Source organism: Trachymyrmex septentrionalis, unplaced genomic scaffold (assembly GCF_001594115.1).
Source record: "Trachymyrmex septentrionalis isolate Tsep2-gDNA-1 unplaced genomic scaffold, Tsep1.0 scaffold19, whole genome shotgun sequence".
Taxonomy (NCBI): domain Eukaryota; kingdom Metazoa; phylum Arthropoda; class Insecta; order Hymenoptera; family Formicidae; genus Trachymyrmex; species Trachymyrmex septentrionalis.
In genome coordinates, this window is record NW_017305071.1 from 5,421,915 (window position 1) to 5,438,631 (window position 16,717).

Genomic DNA, 16,717 nt, shown 5'->3' on the forward strand with positions numbered 1-16,717 from the left:
ATACGTATTCAGTAATTTAAAGTTAATTGTCAGATTGAATCGCAAATGTAAGAAAGAAGACAGATTTGGTATTTTGGCAATAGTTTGCGCTATTAAGTTATAGCTGTCACAAATATAATAAATAGTAATGTACAATGTGAAATTACTTTACCATTTACATTACTATGATAAAATAGTAAAAAAGTTGCACCAAAAGTTATAAGAGTGGCTCAACTTCCATCAGGAATTTTAGTAATGGCGATAAAATTATATGTGTTGCTTAGTCCTAATTTAGATCATTTTTTCCAAATATTTCTCCTTTACATGCTGACACTTTTGTCATTTTGGCGACAGTGTTATGTCTGTAGAATAGAAGTCTTTGATACTCTAGTGATTCGATAAAACTGGTACTGCGATCCTAATTTAGGAATCAGAAATCCATTCAGTTAGGTCAGTTAAGAAGAAATCTTTGGACTAATGTTGCAGTCACTGTTCGTGAAGATCGCTCACCTTTTCTTGGCCATTCCTGACTTCTGCACACCATTTATATACTTGATGTATGTTATCAATTTGAGTCTATAAACACAGTTCTTACGCTTTAAAATTTTTAAAAACTTAATCCCTTTTTTTTTTTTAAAAAAACTTGACAGTTCTGATCGAACATGCACATCCAATTCTTCATGGCTGTTTTCCAGCTAGGACACAGAGACATTTCCACTATGTAAAGTACTTGTTGGAACGCAATTTAATTTCACAGTGTAACATCAGAATGCATTGCAGTCTTCCATTCTATTCTTATAATTATATTTAATTTAAATTTTTAATTTAGTTTATTGCAAAGCAATAATGAAAAAGATTACATGTTAATAGAGTAATAGACATAAAGTATGATACAATAGACTATAGTTAACATAAACATAAATACAATAGACAAGTAGCTTGCAAATGGTTAGGCGCCAGTAAAATTGCTGTTACAAAGCCTACCAGTAACATTTAGCGTATCAATAATAGATTTATGATTTTTATTTAAGCTTAAGTTATAATTTTTTCAGAATTGACGATTTTTGAAAATTTTATTGCAAAATAAGTACAGCTACCAAATAACTATTTTAAAAGTTAGTAACACCGACAAATATTACACGCTCGTACTTAGCCTTTTACTATGTCGAGCAGTGTAACACTGTGTTATAGTTGGAACACTTTGTGTAAGATACACTGTGTCACCTGTGTACGTTGTTGGAAAACACCCCATGTTTACTGCCATTATTTTATAACCACAGTGCGTTTCGAATTATTCTATAACAGGAGGAACTCCTTTATTGCTACAAGAGATATGAGAATTCGGCACTTCATCATTTCTCAAAAAATCAAAAATTTCAGAAGTTGAACCACCTTTATATAAATCTAAATATCGAATGATCGAAGCGTAGCCGAACATTTTAAAGTGCGTATAGCGTAAAAAACATCTGATTTGAGAATTTGAAGATATCGAGGAAACTAATCGTTCACCAGTCGCAGAATTCAAGTCTTTGTACAAATTTTAATGGTATCCCCATGCTAAGCAACTCGTCCGGTGAAGCGTCTTTCAAATCCTCCCAATAATAATTCAACGCTTCCCAGCAGATCTCGGACAATTTGGGAATTGTTAGCCAAGCAGAATAAACCGCGTTTGTTCTTTTCACCTGTAATGATGAAAATATTCAAATAATCGCAATTATAAGTAAAAGAAAGTGCATTGAATAAAAAACATTTGTAGAACGTCATGCTATTTAGAATACGATAATAACCTTGTTGTTCATTTTGACTATACCGCCGAATATGTACATGCGACCTTCCGGAGTCAGCGCGGCCGAATGAAAGTATACTGGGCATGGTAGGATGCATTCTCGCAAGCGTGTCCATCGCAGTGTGCTAAGATTAAGTCGCCAAACGTCATTAAATACTCGATCGCCATTGTAACCGCCCGATATGACGACCGAAGTAACGCCGTTCCTCTCGTCTGTGTACTGCACAGAACCGTGACAACGTCGTGGCGCCGGTACCATAGTCTCTTCAGTTTCGCCATGCGTGTTTAAAATCTTCCAACTGTTAGTCTTCAAATCAAACGCGGGTATTTCCTGAAAAAATTTTTTCAAAACATTACACGAGAAAATTAAAATTATTGCATATTTTTTTTATATATACTTTTACAGAAAATTTAATACATTAATAATTATATATGTATTTAATACGCACTTTCTCAACACATATTATATTAATATATCACAATAAAATATATCATAATATATTAATATGTCACAATAAAAGCATAAAATTTAGGACTGCATATACTTACTAGTAAAAATACATGTATTAAAATGTATACTTTTACAGACACAATATTATGCTTTTATTAATGTGTTGTAGCAAATACTTATCGAATAAATTAATATTTATTAGGAATAATAGACATTTTTGATATACTTTTGCTAAAATTCCTTGTATAAATGCATACATTAACTAGTTCATATGTAATTACTAAATTTTACATTTTTATCATGATATATACAAAGGCAATTGTATTACTTTATACTTTTTAAGTAGAAGCTTTACACATTTATTCACTCACCAAAAAACCATATGATTCTGTCGAAGTACCACCACCCAAAACATAGATCATCTTGCCATCAAAAGCAAGCTCGTGTCTGTATCTGCCATGTGGTTCTAATTCATCCTTGCCTGAACAAATATATACTACCTCCCAGATACTTCTTCTCAGATCGAAGCGATGAATGTCACAGGTATATTCATAACCAGTAGTGCCACCAACTGTATAGAGATAGGAACCATGGCATACTAATGCCTATCCATAGAAAATAAATAATCTTACTGTTATATAAGTAAAAATTTGTTGCATATATAAGTAATAAAAAAAATAACATAGACTAAAACAGTGACATATAAATCAGAGAGTCTTGAGATTTTTATCATAAAACCTGAGATTCATATTTAGTCTTTAATAAATCTTTTTTTTTTTTCATTTTCATTACTTTAATCAATTTCTTATTAGGATATTGGCTAGTTCTATGGTAGAGCAGTTATCTCTTATTGAACAAAATTAATGGTTTGCCAATCAATAATTAAACCATCAAGCAAACAATTCAAGCTTTGTTCTCAAGTTTTTCTATCTTATGTATGATAATTTTTAATAGAAACAATATTATTCCAATATGATAGAAACAAAAATTATAAATCACAGACACAGTACCTGACTAGATAAATAAATCTTAGTACTGTATCCTGCAGAAGATAGAAAGTCAAATAAGGACAAAAATGATTATACCTGTCCATACTGAGGTTCAGGTAGCTCGCCTATGGCTGGCACGACGTTGATGGCACCGTCGTCTACATTGCAGACATACAGCTGATTGCTACAGCTCTCGCCAAATGGTACACCGGTACCACCATACACCATCAACGTATTGCCACACAGTATCACTGCATTTGACGCCAGCTCGTTCGGCATATTTTCTTGGCCAGGTAGCCGGGACCAGCGTTTGCTGACAAAATTGAAACGCCATAGTTCCTTAAACAGTGGTTTGCTAGCACTCCACATCTGATCATCACGCATGTCAGGGTCGGTATCAGATACGCATGGATTGAAGCCACCATATGAGTACAGGTTCCGATGATCGCAAGCAATCCGGTGACCGCTTCGGGCCTTCGGTTGCTCCTTCCCTTTCACCTCAGGCTTGATAAATACAAATGGCTTGAACGTGTACATTTCTACGTCCATCATTCTCAGCGTTGTGTACCTAGACGTCGCAATACGACGAAAAGCAGTTACGAAAACAATCAGAGACTTGGCAAACTACAAGACGCTCCTCTTTGATGAAGCTTCGTCACGCGCTGCGGTCATTCCTAACCTTAAGAGCGTTTACCTAATCTCCATGCGAGATTGCAACCACTCACCTACCTGTCTATTTATCTATCCTAAACTAAGATTCGTCCAATTCGTTCTTTCGAAAACTCTCGTGTTTGTGGCACAATATTAGCGACTGGATCACCCTGGTGACTGCCTCGGGAAAGAATTACCGGTCATCTCGCGCGAGGAAGATACGCGACAAGTTTCTTTCTTTCCGCAATGTCGTATACTAGCCGGAAATAGATTTTTCGTGCAGAAGATCAAAGGAATTAAAGTAGAGTCGTCTTTTCCGTCTTGACTGCGATGTCGCTCTTCCTCTTCTTTTTTAGTTATACGAGGTCTCAGACTATTGAAGTCGTCACTTTTCTCTTCTTCTACTTCTGTGCCCAATGATTATCTGACCCGAAAGTCACAATACCTACGCAATAAATTTGATGATGTGCTGATCGAGTCGCTCACTTTCTTACGATTCTCACGACGACCGACATCTTCCGCGTAGGCGCGCTCTTCTTCTTTATTACCTCTCCCCCCCCCCCCCAGATGGATTTCCGACCTAATATTCAGAATTACAATTTTTTGTAGATTCTAAATAGAACGTGCTTTCTTAGGGCGCAAGAAGCTTTAACAGTTGACTCCAAGCGACTTCAAAACGTTCTCCTCTCCGTGGAAGCTTTTTCTCGAACTTCAAAGTTACCGTTGACCATTCACTTCATCTCTTTGTACGCAACACGCATTCAATCATGTGGCTATCTCGTCTTTCAAACACAGGCAAGCGTGGAAGAGCCAACGAGAATGCAACCGTGTTTATTTTCGTACGTAAAAACAATCCACGTTACCGGATAAGATTGCGTCCCGCAAAGTCCCGCGACATCCACCGGAATACTTCCGGAACTCGATGGAAATGGAATCGGAAGTTAAACAATCACATGGGAGTATCTAGAGTTTCTAGAAAAATTCCAAACATCAATCGTTTTGATTGGTTGTCGTCAATCTAGTAACTTTGTAATCGAAGTATATTTTACTCCAACGACGTGTACGGATTGTTTATAGGTTATAATTTATTTATGGACCATAAACAAATTTCAAGGTGCAAATTATTTGTCACGCATAAAAGTACTGTAAGTTTTGATATACCTTGCCTTGATAATATTTTTAAAAGATGAAGGAAATTCCTCTCTCAAACTGTGAACGAAATTTTATAAACAAATGTATAGAGGAAGAAACAGTAAGTACTTTTCCTGTAAATTTATTAGATAATAATTCTTATATCTTTTAAAAATTATAATGTATGCATATTGTTATAATTTATAATTATAATGTATCATTTATCAATAATTAATAAATGATATATTTAAAAAATGTATTATTTATTATTTTATAATTATGGATATAAATTTTGAAACAAACATTTTGTGTCATGTATATATAATAATAAAACTTTATAATAAATTTATCATATTTCAGAGATTAGACGGCCGAAAATTATTAGAACCACGTTCAGTAAAAATCTATTTCAGCTCCAATTGGGGATGTTGTATGGTGTCTCTTGGACACACAAAGTAAATTTCACTTAATAATATATAGATTATTTTTAATGAATATATGAAGTATTGAAAAAAGAAATCCTTTTGCAGAGCTGTAGCACAAGTATCATGTGATATACAACAGCCGAAAGCATCTCGTTCTAATGAAGGCATGATACGCATAAATGTTGAGCTTGCTCCTTTAGCAGCACAACATTTTGAAGGAGGTAGACAGTCTGAAGCAGCTATACTGATCAGTAGGCAGCTGGAGAAATGTTTTAAAGATTCAAAATGTGTAGATTTAGAATCTCTCTGTATAGTAGCAGATAAGAAGGTTAGAATGCTTGATATTGAGTAGTAATCAACAAAAGATACAGATAACACAATGTAACTGTAATGTGAATTATTATATCTTTATTGTTTGTCAATGTTAAACAGGAATAAAATGTTTTGCTGTGTTACATTGTGTCATTTGTGTACTCTTCTGAAAAGCACCTGTTAAATATTATGTGTAACATTTGTTATGTTATGACTTACATGGTTTTTCATTCAGGTATGGAATTTGAGAATTGACGTTAATATTATAAATCATGATGGGAATCTTGTGGATTGTGCTTCAATAGCGACGCTCGCTGCTCTTATGCATTTTCATAGGCCAGATGTCACGTCTACCGGCGAGGAAATTATTATACATCCGGCTTCCGAGAAAGATTTTCTACCATTGACATTGTTCCACTACCCAGTCTGTATATCTTTTATAACTTTTAAGAGGTTGGTTGATGGAACAGAAATTATTTATTGAATTTTATATATAAGATAAAAAATTCCTTCTTACTTGAAAAATCTACTAATAAAATAATGTAAAATCTATGAATTTTACAGTGGCAACACTATAATGGATCCCACGTACATAGAAGAAAAAGTTGGTGTTGCTGAACTTACTCTCGGCGTGAACTCTTATAGAGAACTTTGTAGCTTGCATTTTGATTATTTAACAAAAACTACGACGGTCAAAGACATCATATCCGCTGTTTCTAATGATGCAGCTAATTATGCAACAAAATTAGTGCAGCAGATCAAGGAGGCAGTAATCAAGGATGTGCAGTCAAGGTATGATTTACGTTGTTCTGAAAGTAATATCTTATTTATATCGTATGTTAATTTAATTTTAAAATAATTTTTACGAATATAAAATATAATAAATAATCTAAATATTCATGACAAACATTAACTGTTTTTATTCACGTACAATTTAATTTGAAATATTAATCAGAGAAGAAATTCTCTGATTATTTTAAACAATATGGAAGAAAATGAAGAGTATTAAAACAATATTTTATTATAGATATAAAAAAGATGACAGTAATATATCTAGATTTAAAGAAAGCATACAAGTGAATAAATTAACGACAACGATTGGCGATCACATTAGCATTAAATTACATAAATGGGATGCAACAGCTATAGTCGAAGGTATGTATTTCATCTAATTTATTTTTTATATATGCATATGTGTTAAGATTAAATTTATTTAAATCAGATTGATTTTATTTTATTATAAATTGAAGTAAATTTTAATAAATTTTAATTTTTTATAATCATATTTAATTAGAATTAAAATTATCTTTAATTATATTGAATTAAAATTAATAATTAAAAATTAATTTTATTTTATTTGATATATGAAATATAATTATATATACAATTTTATAGATGATTCCATGGAAGTGGAAAATGAGGAAAAGAGTCGTATTATAAAATATAAAGAAGGATCTGCTGAATTAATACCCATTCCCATCGTAAGTACAGAAGAACATATTTATTATAGTATTATAGTAATTTTTTCAATTTTGTTCAAATTGATAATTAATTGCAATAATTTTTTAATGTTCTTGCAGAATTCAATTAAGAAAGAAGAAATTTTTAGTATATTTAATTCTGATTCAGACGATGAAATTCTCGTCAATTCATCTTCGGAAAGAAAAGAAATAGACTTAGTGGACTTAATAGATAGCGATTAGATTTAAAAATATATAATTTTGGAAAATTAATTATCTCAATCTAATTTTTATTCTATAGTCTCTGTACATTTTTCCAAAATTACACACCAATTGCCTTGATCATAGTATACCTCCTTAATCGAAGTCAATGGTATTTTTGTGCACAATCTCGCGAGCTCACCATCGCGGAATACATGATAATATCTCAAAAAATGTTCACCGCTCTTCTTGGTCCAGGGAACTAACATGTCGCTCTGAGGGAAGACCATTCTATTTTCATGAATCGGTAACGTTAAATTATACTCGGAGATTCTCTCATGATTGATTCTGTTCTGATTGATCTTCTCAGATTCCTTGCTTTTTTTGCCAGACTTTAAATAGAGCGAATCCTGAGAATTCCTACGTTGCTCCATTGCCCACACATAAATCAAACATTTCCCTTTTGGTCTCAACACTCGAACTATTTCGGAGATAGCTCGTAGTCTTCGTTCCTCAGTGGATAAATGATGAATAACTGCAATACTGATTATCGCATCCACGGAATCATCTTTATATGGTAAATATAGACAGTTACACTGAAGAACCTCGAAGCTTCGTTTGCGACATATACCCATCAATCCAGAGCTATGATCACATCCCATCTAAGATAATTCTCGAAATTAGTAACGCCTCTGCTTGAAAGGGTATAATATAAACCAAAGTAAATGTCAGCGTATTTAACTTTTTTTTATACCAAATTATATATTCCTATTAATTAAATATCAACAATAAAATTAAAATAATGTAACAAAAAACTTCCGTCTTAACAAACCTCAATAAAAAGAGCTAGGGGTCGGCGCAGTAAACGGTAGAGCGCAATCACATTTATACAATTACTTTAATATGTATTGGGTGGTCCGGAAAGTCCATGCGGATTTTACAATGAAAAATTGTATATACGATACCTTCGTCAAAAATGAACGAAATTTAAATTTAAAAAAAGGGTTTTAAAGCTTGAAATCTCTACTTTTAAAAGCTTATCACATTTTTTAAGTTTATATGAGTTTGATAATTTTTACATACCAAAAACTACGAGCTGAAAAAGATAAAAAATTTTCTTTTCACTTTGGGGGTCTCTCACGTGCCCAAAAAAAATTTACGAAAATTTTCGACTACCCATCGTGAAAACTTAAAGCTTTCCCTACAAAATCATTTTTTAAAAATGTTCCTATAATTTTTTGTTTCTGAGTTATTCGCGAGTTAAGTAAAGAAGCATTCTGGTTTCGATTGCTCATAACTCCGATAAAAATCATCATATCGCAATTTAAAAAACAGATTCTTAAAGCTGAAACTTTGCTCTAGCGAATGATATAATCGTAACGAAAATTTCGCAACAAATAAAAAAACTTTTGAAAAATCAATGAAAAAATCCGCACGGACTTTCCGGACCACCCAATATCATAATTAGACTACATTCGATTTGCAAACTGTTTCGATTCTGATTCGAGTCATCCTCAGCAATATCAATTATTAATATACAAAATTAATGATAGTTCCGTATCTTAAAAAAAGCGAGAATCCAATTTCATTAAATCTAAACATTTGCTCATTTTTTATCAAGATGTGGAACTATCTTAATTTTGTATATTAATCATAATACTACTGAGAATGGATCGAATTAAAGCCGAAACGTATCGTTTGTGAACACAATTGTAGTTTAATTAAAATAATTGTATAAAAGTAACTACACTCTGTTTATCACTCCATTTATCACGCCGATTCTTAACAACTTTCTTATTATTATATACTTGTTTGAATTTATTTGATTCCTATTAATTAAGCTACTATTAATGAAATAATAAGAAAGTACCTTATATACATTCTGATTTCCACAAAGATATTTGCCATTCCCGCAACCCACATCCAAAAGCAATGTGCCTTCTTCTAAACTTTCAAGGAATTTTGTTACGTTGGGCCATTGTTTATGTCGCGTCTCGCTAAAGTGATTACATATTTCTTCATAAACCTGTAAGAGCATAATTTCAGTAATCATAAGAAACAAAATATTCACACATGAATTTACACACCTTATGTACATATGAACTTTCCAATCCCGACGCCGCCTTGTCGTCAATAAAAGTTTCACGTTTCGCAGTATCACAATAGTTTTTGAAATCACAGTAGCATTCACCACGTCGTACTTTTCTGAAGGTGAAAGATACTCTGATGCCACGTTCCTGCGATGTAGGTCCATTTTCTGTCTTGATAACATCACTGTAACGAGGACAGATGCCATGTGTCCATGCATATCTCGCTTCTCCTGTCATAATCAATAAAGATCTGGCTGGCAGGAGAACATCGATTTTTTTATCTTCTTTCTTAAAGTTCATGACCCATGTGGATCCCAGTGACAGAGATAATATAGTATCTTCAAAGACACTATGTGTGTCAATGTGTGGTGGTATACCTGAATAAGATCATATATATGATCTTAGTTTATATTGCAATATAATATATGATTTGAGTTTAACGATCCAAATTATTAACTCAATTGTATTTAATTCTACGATTAAAATATATTAAATTTATACAATTTACATAAATCATATAATGTCAATATTAATGTAATTAATATAAGAAACTAAAATGTTTAATCGAAAAATTTTTACTTTGTTAAACAATTTTTTTTAAATAAGCACAATTTTACGAAATTGTATGAATATTAAGATACCCTTGTTTAGATTACCTTGTCCAGGTAGATATCTATTGATTGTCAACTGATCATAAGTGTACTTATGACCATACTTGTCAAATAAAGTTTGCAAAAATTTGTATTCTTGAGGAATTGGCTCAATAGGTTTGTCAGGATTTACTAGATTTGTGTCATATTCGAACTCATACCCAAAATGTTTTACATCTCTGTATTTCAGTTGCGACCAGACAGATGCTAAACTACTAGCTAAAACGAGAAAACACTCCTTTAGGCTATCTTTTTAATTACATTATTGAATTATATATTGCAAATCTATTTTACCACATTCATCCCAATTAATTGACTGCAAATCTATCACATTTTTACATTTGTCCCAATTGAGCGTTCCTAACAAAATTTTCTCTTGCTCTTCTGTTATGAAATTCTCCATTAAAGTAAGACCAGGGGGGAATACAGGATCGGGCACAACATAATCTGTGGTAGAAACTAAAAAGAGAATATTACATTGTTATATAAAGAATTCTAAATTATAATTGGAATTATGTAGTTCTATTATGACAGTATACCTGTTTCAGTATAGCATACATATAATGGACCATTCTGACCCGGAAGCTTAATGCGTCCATGAATATAGTTATATACACATGTTGCATCTTCCTTTGAGCTGCACGTTACGAAGCAGTATGACTTGCCCGTTGGCATTATCAAAGTATACTTGGAGATCAGAGGGTCTAATACACATTGCAATGTCTCTCTCTTAATACCAGTAACTAGACCACCGTTGCATATCATCAGGTGCTATAAAAAATATCAAGCTTAAAAGTGGTTAAAACAAATTCCACATTCTAGAATGAGCATACATTTACCTGCGTAGGCTGCTCGGTACATTTAATGTTCATGTCTCGGAGCAATCTGTGATAAGCACGTTTCTGCTTTCGTACGCTTTTTCTATCGTCCTTCTCTATAGTAACATTTGTTTTGTCACTTAAAGACATAATTTTCAACGTTTAAATGCATTAAGGAGAAAATGGCTTCATCACAATCGTTTCGCTTTCAGTTTTATTGAAAAAGTCGATTATTCTATTTATAAATAAAAATTATAAATAAATTATTGACTACTCTCTCTTGACACTTTTTATTAATTAATTTTTCTATTTATGAGTTCTGCATTCATATATATGCAGAATAACGTATTAACCCAAAAAATAACCTGAAAATATTTATTATACATACCATATTTTTGTTTTACAATTTGTTTAGATAATATTTTGAATAATATAACCTATAAAATAAACTTTCGATACATAACCTACAAACGAGATTAAGCATAGAATATAAAACTGAAAGAGAAATAGCACAAATAGTAAATTGCACTAGTGCGCACCGAATGCGAACTTTTTCGATACAACGCACAACATGAAAAGACATCTTTGGTCTGGTTTCTGTTTCTGCTAGATTGCTCTAGAACTCTATTTCTCGCTTTAAGCAAATATCAAACGTATATATCCATTTCACTTTAAGTTCCAAAAGTGTACACTAGTTCAACCATAGAAAACAGACCTAAAGATACAGTGATACCTAGATGGCACTCGAGTGGGAATTTGAACATAGTCCTAGGCTTTGAAATCTAGTGACTTAAGGGTTGGGGGAGGGGACATGAGCGCTATCAGTTGCCCAAAACGCGATTCTCTAAAAGAATGTTCGTAAACTCCACGAATTGCAACCTCCACCTCCACGTCTCATTTTAAATATAATACATTAACCTAGCCTAATTTTAACATAGCCTAACCTAACTTCATTCGCGTCGCGAGAAAAAATTGAATAAGTTTGTGAACGGCCGACCGTTACGGTCCTTCGTTTGCTCCAGCACAAGAAGTGGACTAGACTGTGGAAACTGACAAAAACTCGGCGCCATATTGCGATCTTGTGTTTGGTTAGCGTTTTCTGGCGCGTGGTGAAGAAGTTTGTTGTAATTTAATTGATAACGATGTCCGACAATCAGGTAAGCCACTCCGGTATGCTATCGGCGTCCTCACGATCTCACCGCGGCGCTTTCGCGGCCGCGGCCGGCGGCAATTAGTTCGCCGGGATATTCCGAATCGAACTTCGCCGTGAGTTTGAATAAACTAGCGTTCTAACCTTGTCGTGTGCTACTAGGAACAAAAACCCGAAGCCGGCCCAGGCGACGCGAATTCAGAGTACATCAAGCTCAAAGTTGTTGGAAATGTAAGCGATATATGCTAGAAATATCAATTATTGCGCGCGCGCAAGGCACATTAGATCTATTTTTTTCTTCCAGGACAGCAATGAGATTCACTTTAGGGTAAAGATGACCACTCAGATGGGCAAGTTAAAGAAGTCCTACAGTGATCGCGTGGTGAGTTTTCTCGTTTATTATCTTTTGATCGTGTACATCGTATCTTGTTCTCCATATGGAGTTTTATCAAAGTAACGCAATAAGAACGTGAACTGATCATAGAATATTCTAGAAGCTTCATTTTTTATCGACGTATATTTGATAACTTTATAGTTATAACACTGATTCTATACTGAGTCAGTAATCGGTAGTCCTAAGTCTTATTGAAGAAGTTGACCAATAGTCACCTTGTACGATTAAGGTTGGCCAACTTCACCAATTAAGACTATATAATGCCTGTATTTATAGTCAGACCTTGTACTTAAGACTTCCTTAAATTTATCTTTAGATGCTCAGTAGCTAATAAAATAATTCATAGAATATCTGAAGATAAATTTAAGGAAGCCTTAAATATAAGGCCTGACTATGAAAACAAGTGTAAGACTTCTGACTATCGACTCATTATAGAATCAGTATAATAACGCCAGAATCTTGAGGATTGATAATCCTTAGGATACAGCTACAATAGAAGGAATAAAGAATTAGGAATAAGGAATAATGATTCCAACTTATCAGAAATCATGTATTCTGATGTATCCAATTTCTGATAGGTTAAAATCTTTATTCCTTATTTCTAATTCTTTATTCCTTCCATTGTGGTTGCACCCTTATTTGTTGATAATATTTTTGTAATTTTTAAATATTCGGAAAATAACTATTCCAACTTGTAACGTAATTTGCACTTTTTTTTTTATATCGGATTATAAAATGTATTTTTGGATGTTCAATTGAATGCAATCAGCCAGCTACATTATTATGTTTTAGCGCCGAGAGATCTTCTAATCTGGAAGTAGTCTTGTCAATTCTATGAGTGTCTTCCAACGAACGACTGAGTACAACACAGTGATCATCTCATCCTTGTTTAACATCAGCGAACAACAAGAATATAATGATTCATTATGACTACATCTACATGACTCGATTTACGTCAAAGTTACAACATCGAAACTAGTCAATCACAGTCATTCCATTCTTCAGAGAAATAGCTATGATTGGCCAATTTCATAATATCGATAAATTTTAGTGTAAATCGAGCCATGTAAACGTAATGCGTGTCTCACTGTGCCATGTATGTCTCTTGTTGGAAGGCACCCTATATTTTAAAACACAGTGAAAATTACAAAAGTGAACAAACTTTTATAATTTATTAGATTTTGATTTACTAGATGTTGATCAATGAACTTACAATTATTCTAGTAAATTTGCTCACTTTTGTAGTTTTCATTTCATTTCAAGAAAAAAATAGAATCAATCCCCTGCATTCAGAAACTTTACCTGGATGCATTTGAGTATTATTTCATTCTTAGTTTAGGTCTACAATGAGTCAGTAGTTGGTAATCTTAGAAGTTGGCTGCTGGCCAACTCTACTAATTCATTATTTCGACCAATCTTGACTCACCGACTCTCCTTCAGACTCGCTTTCGACTCACCGATCAGACTATACCGACTCATTGTAGATCCAGCCTTAGATTTGTTTTTTATTCCTATATTAAACAGCACTAGAACGCTCTTTCTTACTTTCGTTAAATATCAAACGTGTACCTGTATCACTTTTAAGTTCTAAAAATGTACTAGTTCAATTACAGAAAACGGATTTATTGTTTAACATTTAGCGAATGACAAGGATAAAATAATATCCCTTGAATTCCTGAAAGCACCCTATAAAGTATTTCTGACTGTGAGATCAAGCAACTAATAATTGATCCGATATTTTTTATTCAAATTTGCTTCAGTCAAAGTGAGATGTTACATATCTTTGAACATGTCTTTCTCTATGTTGCATAACTGTAGAACAAGATAAAACGTATCTTTTCTCACTCGCACAATTTTGAAGAAAAACATCAAATCCCTTCTTATGATCAGACTCCGATTAGAATCTCTAAACGATAATAGTGTAAGCGCCTATGAGAGAACTGTATGCTATCTTTTCTTTTAGGCACTTACAATAGTTTATTCAACGAGAGTCACTTATCTATATATAAGCCAGTAAATTACGAGCACTTCAGATTTGTTTTTTCAGCTGAATATTTTGGAAAGAGAGAAAAAAAGAGAAAAGATAAACTATGTAAAAAATTTAGCTGAAAAGAACAGACCTGAAATTATTAGATCTCGATAACGGCTGAACAGATTATTTTGTATAGGCTTAGGTATTCATATCCATTCTTATTTTAATGCCCGTTTTCATCAATTTCATTTCAGATCTTGTATGTACTTAAGGCTTCCTTAAATTTATCTTTAGATGCTCAGCAGCCAATGAAATAATTCGTAAAGTATCTGAAGATAAATTTAAGGAATCTTAAATATAAGGCTTAACTATGAATACGGGCATAAGATCATCTTAAGTAATGTCTTAAGATTAATACGACCCTCTGATTGGTTCGTGACATCTTAAGACTGTACTTTTGACGGCCTTGAATATAAGAATCGACTATGAATACCGCTCTTAAATTGATATATTATTTACGCGATATATTAATATTCCTAATTTTGTTTAGGGTGTACCTATGACATCGCTTAGGTTTCTTTTTGATGGTAAAAGAATCAATGATGATGAAACACCAAAGCAGGTAAATCAATTTTATAATTCGCGTTTGAAATTGATTGACAAATAAATGAAATCTTATTTTGCTGGAGTAAAAAATTTTATTTTCTAATTAGTATTAGTAATGTTTTTTGTACACTTTTGTTAAATATTTGTTTTAAAACATAGATTTAAAATTTATCTAAGAAACATGTACATGTGTGTGTTAATTATGTTAAATGTAAATTAGCAAAATAATTAATCTTCTATTTACACAATAGGCAAACCAATAAGTAATCTTAATTTGCCCTAAAAAATTAAAGTAGTATAAATAAATAAATTAATTAATAATAAACTTTTTGACTCACCTACATATATAAATAGTTACTTATATAAATAATCAATATTTCAGTGTTACATATTTTAATTAATATTTATTAAACTAGTATTAAAGATATTATTAATGAAAGAGAGACCATTACTTTCAGCTGGAAATGGAAAATGATGATGTCATTGAAGTATATCAAGAACAAACAGGGGGTCGTTAACTAAGTTAAAGGAGGATCATTCGTTCTAATATTTTATAAAGTGGAAGTGACTCTAATAAGAAAAAAATGGACAAGTTTATAAGTATGCATATGTTCACACATACACACACACACACATATATATACGTACATACATACACATATACACACAATACACACATACGGATGATTAAATAAGATGTAATTTCCTGATTTCACATACGATATTGTAAAATGTGTTGTCTTACATTCCTGTATCGAGACGAATCATTGTCCGGAGTGATTAGACGACGAATCCTCGGATCATTTTATAAAACACATGTACGGGCAATCACATGTCAATATTATGTACTGTGTGTCCGTTTTCGTATGTCGTCAGGGCAATTTTCAGAAATAGAATAATTGAATTGTGCGCCATTATAAATGCGTTTAACGTAAACTTCTTGTCCATCTTTAAACTTATTCCTGGAAATCTCGCGTTTTTCTTTACTTTTCTTTTTCTCTATGCCTTTTTACTTTTGAATACAGGAAATAATATGTATTAATTAATTCTAATACAAGAAAAAATGTGAAAGATATGACAAAATTGTTATGCGCGTTTAAGTACAATATTAGTAATTATAAAACTTTTCAAATAATTGGAACATATAAATTGTAATGAAAAGTTTATAATCGTGATTAATGCTCGGGAGCATTTAGAATTGGCATAATTCATTTTATTCTCTTACTATTAGAAAGTTGTGCAACACTTTTAATTTTTACTAATCGTAATACGTGCACTTTTCATATAATAATAATAAATACAAATTAATGCTCCCCAGAAAAAATTTATTACCGTTTTAATTTTTGCTCTCAACCATAATGTTTTTTTTTAAATATAAATACCAAATTTATATATATAAATAAACGTATGATATAAACTATGTGTATTTCAAATTTATAAAATAAATATCAAGGAAAAAAATTGTGTGATAATTTAAAAAAAATGGAACAAAAGCAATCTCCATGAGATCGCTGCAGACTATATTTATTTCTTTCATGTTATAATGTCCAGGAGGATGCGGAATTCGAATTATAGATTTTATGTTATCTTTTTTTTGCATAAACGAAAATTCCAAAAAAAAATATAACTTTAGAAATATGAAAAAAAAAAAA

The 16,717-nt window shown here is 32.2% G+C and overlaps 4 protein-coding genes across 5 annotated transcripts; 2 read left to right on the top strand and 2 right to left on the bottom strand.

Annotated features, from left to right (window-relative positions):
• Window positions 1-1,060: 1,060 nt before the first annotated feature.
• LOC108746980 (kelch domain-containing protein 10 homolog) lies at window positions 1,061-4,785 on the bottom strand. 2 transcript variants are annotated; one of them, XM_018484153.1, is made up of 5 exons: window positions 3,935-4,785; window positions 3,302-3,773; window positions 2,588-2,821; window positions 1,767-2,096; window positions 1,061-1,661 (listed from the first exon to the last, which is right to left on the bottom strand). In XM_018484153.1, the coding sequence occupies exons 2-5, from the start codon at window positions 3,755-3,757 to the stop codon at window positions 1,485-1,487; spliced, it is 1,197 nt and encodes a 398-aa protein (XP_018339655.1). In that variant the 5' UTR covers window positions 3,758-3,773; window positions 3,935-4,785; the 3' UTR covers window positions 1,061-1,484. The 2 variants fall into 2 exon arrangements, with proteins under 2 accessions (XP_018339655.1, XP_018339654.1); XM_018484152.1 differs by having other exon boundaries at window positions 3,302-4,785.
• An 85-nt stretch (window positions 4,786-4,870) lies between these two features.
• Window positions 4,871-7,449, top strand: LOC108746981 (exosome complex component rrp45). The gene is made up of 8 exons (XM_018484155.1): window positions 4,871-5,108; window positions 5,348-5,442; window positions 5,518-5,740; window positions 5,960-6,177; window positions 6,289-6,516; window positions 6,752-6,879; window positions 7,120-7,205; window positions 7,305-7,449. Exons 1-8 carry the CDS (start codon window positions 5,043-5,045, stop codon window positions 7,425-7,427), a joined length of 1,167 nt encoding a protein of 388 aa, XP_018339657.1. The 5' UTR covers window positions 4,871-5,042; the 3' UTR covers window positions 7,428-7,449.
• On the bottom strand, window positions 7,438-11,371 carry LOC108746979 (alkylated DNA repair protein alkB homolog 8). The gene is made up of 8 exons (XM_018484151.1): window positions 11,332-11,371; window positions 10,965-11,178; window positions 10,665-10,896; window positions 10,420-10,584; window positions 10,132-10,344; window positions 9,473-9,852; window positions 9,256-9,411; window positions 7,438-8,047 (listed from the first exon to the last, which is right to left on the bottom strand). Exons 2-8 carry the CDS (start codon window positions 11,091-11,093, stop codon window positions 7,475-7,477), a joined length of 1,848 nt encoding a protein of 615 aa, XP_018339653.1. The 5' UTR covers window positions 11,094-11,178; window positions 11,332-11,371; the 3' UTR covers window positions 7,438-7,474.
• Window positions 11,372-11,886: 515 nt separating this feature from the next.
• LOC108746789 (small ubiquitin-related modifier-like) lies at window positions 11,887-16,108 on the top strand. The gene is made up of 5 exons (XM_018483747.1): window positions 11,887-12,100; window positions 12,256-12,324; window positions 12,398-12,475; window positions 15,010-15,081; window positions 15,524-16,108. Exons 1-5 carry the CDS (start codon window positions 12,086-12,088, stop codon window positions 15,581-15,583), a joined length of 294 nt encoding a protein of 97 aa, XP_018339249.1. The 5' UTR covers window positions 11,887-12,085; the 3' UTR covers window positions 15,584-16,108.
• Window positions 16,109-16,717: the final 609 nt, after the last annotated feature.

Coding starts and splice junctions, on each gene's coding strand:
- LOC108746980 (XM_018484153.1), bottom strand. CDS start 3,757: ATGATGGACGTAGAAATGTACACGTTCAAGCCATTTGTATTTATCAAG. Junction 2,822..3,301: donor CTGAACCTCAGTATGGACAG/GTATAATCATTT, acceptor TTCTATGGATAG/GCATTAGTATGCCATGGTTC. Junction 1,662..1,766: donor TAGTCAAAATGAACAACAAG/GTTATTATCGTA, acceptor TCATCATTACAG/GTGAAAAGAACAAACGCGGT.
- LOC108746981 (XM_018484155.1), top strand. CDS start 5,043: ATGAAGGAAATTCCTCTCTCAAACTGTGAACGAAATTTTATAAACAAA. Junction 5,741..5,959: donor GTATAGTAGCAGATAAGAAG/GTTAGAATGCTT, acceptor TTTTTCATTCAG/GTATGGAATTTGAGAATTGA. Junction 6,178..6,288: donor TCTTTTATAACTTTTAAGAG/GTTGGTTGATGG, acceptor TGAATTTTACAG/TGGCAACACTATAATGGATC.
- LOC108746979 (XM_018484151.1), bottom strand. CDS start 11,093: ATGTCTTTAAGTGACAAAACAAATGTTACTATAGAGAAGGACGATAGA. Junction 10,897..10,964: donor GTACCGAGCAGCCTACGCAG/GTAAATGTATGC, acceptor TATTTTTTATAG/CACCTGATGATATGCAACGG. Junction 10,345..10,419: donor AATTAATTGGGATGAATGTG/GTAAAATAGATT, acceptor TTCTCGTTTTAG/CTAGTAGTTTAGCATCTGTC.
- LOC108746789 (XM_018483747.1), top strand. Junction 12,325..12,397: donor AGCTCAAAGTTGTTGGAAAT/GTAAGCGATATA, acceptor TTTTTCTTCCAG/GACAGCAATGAGATTCACTT. Junction 15,082..15,523: donor ATGATGAAACACCAAAGCAG/GTAAATCAATTT, acceptor CATTACTTTCAG/CTGGAAATGGAAAATGATGA.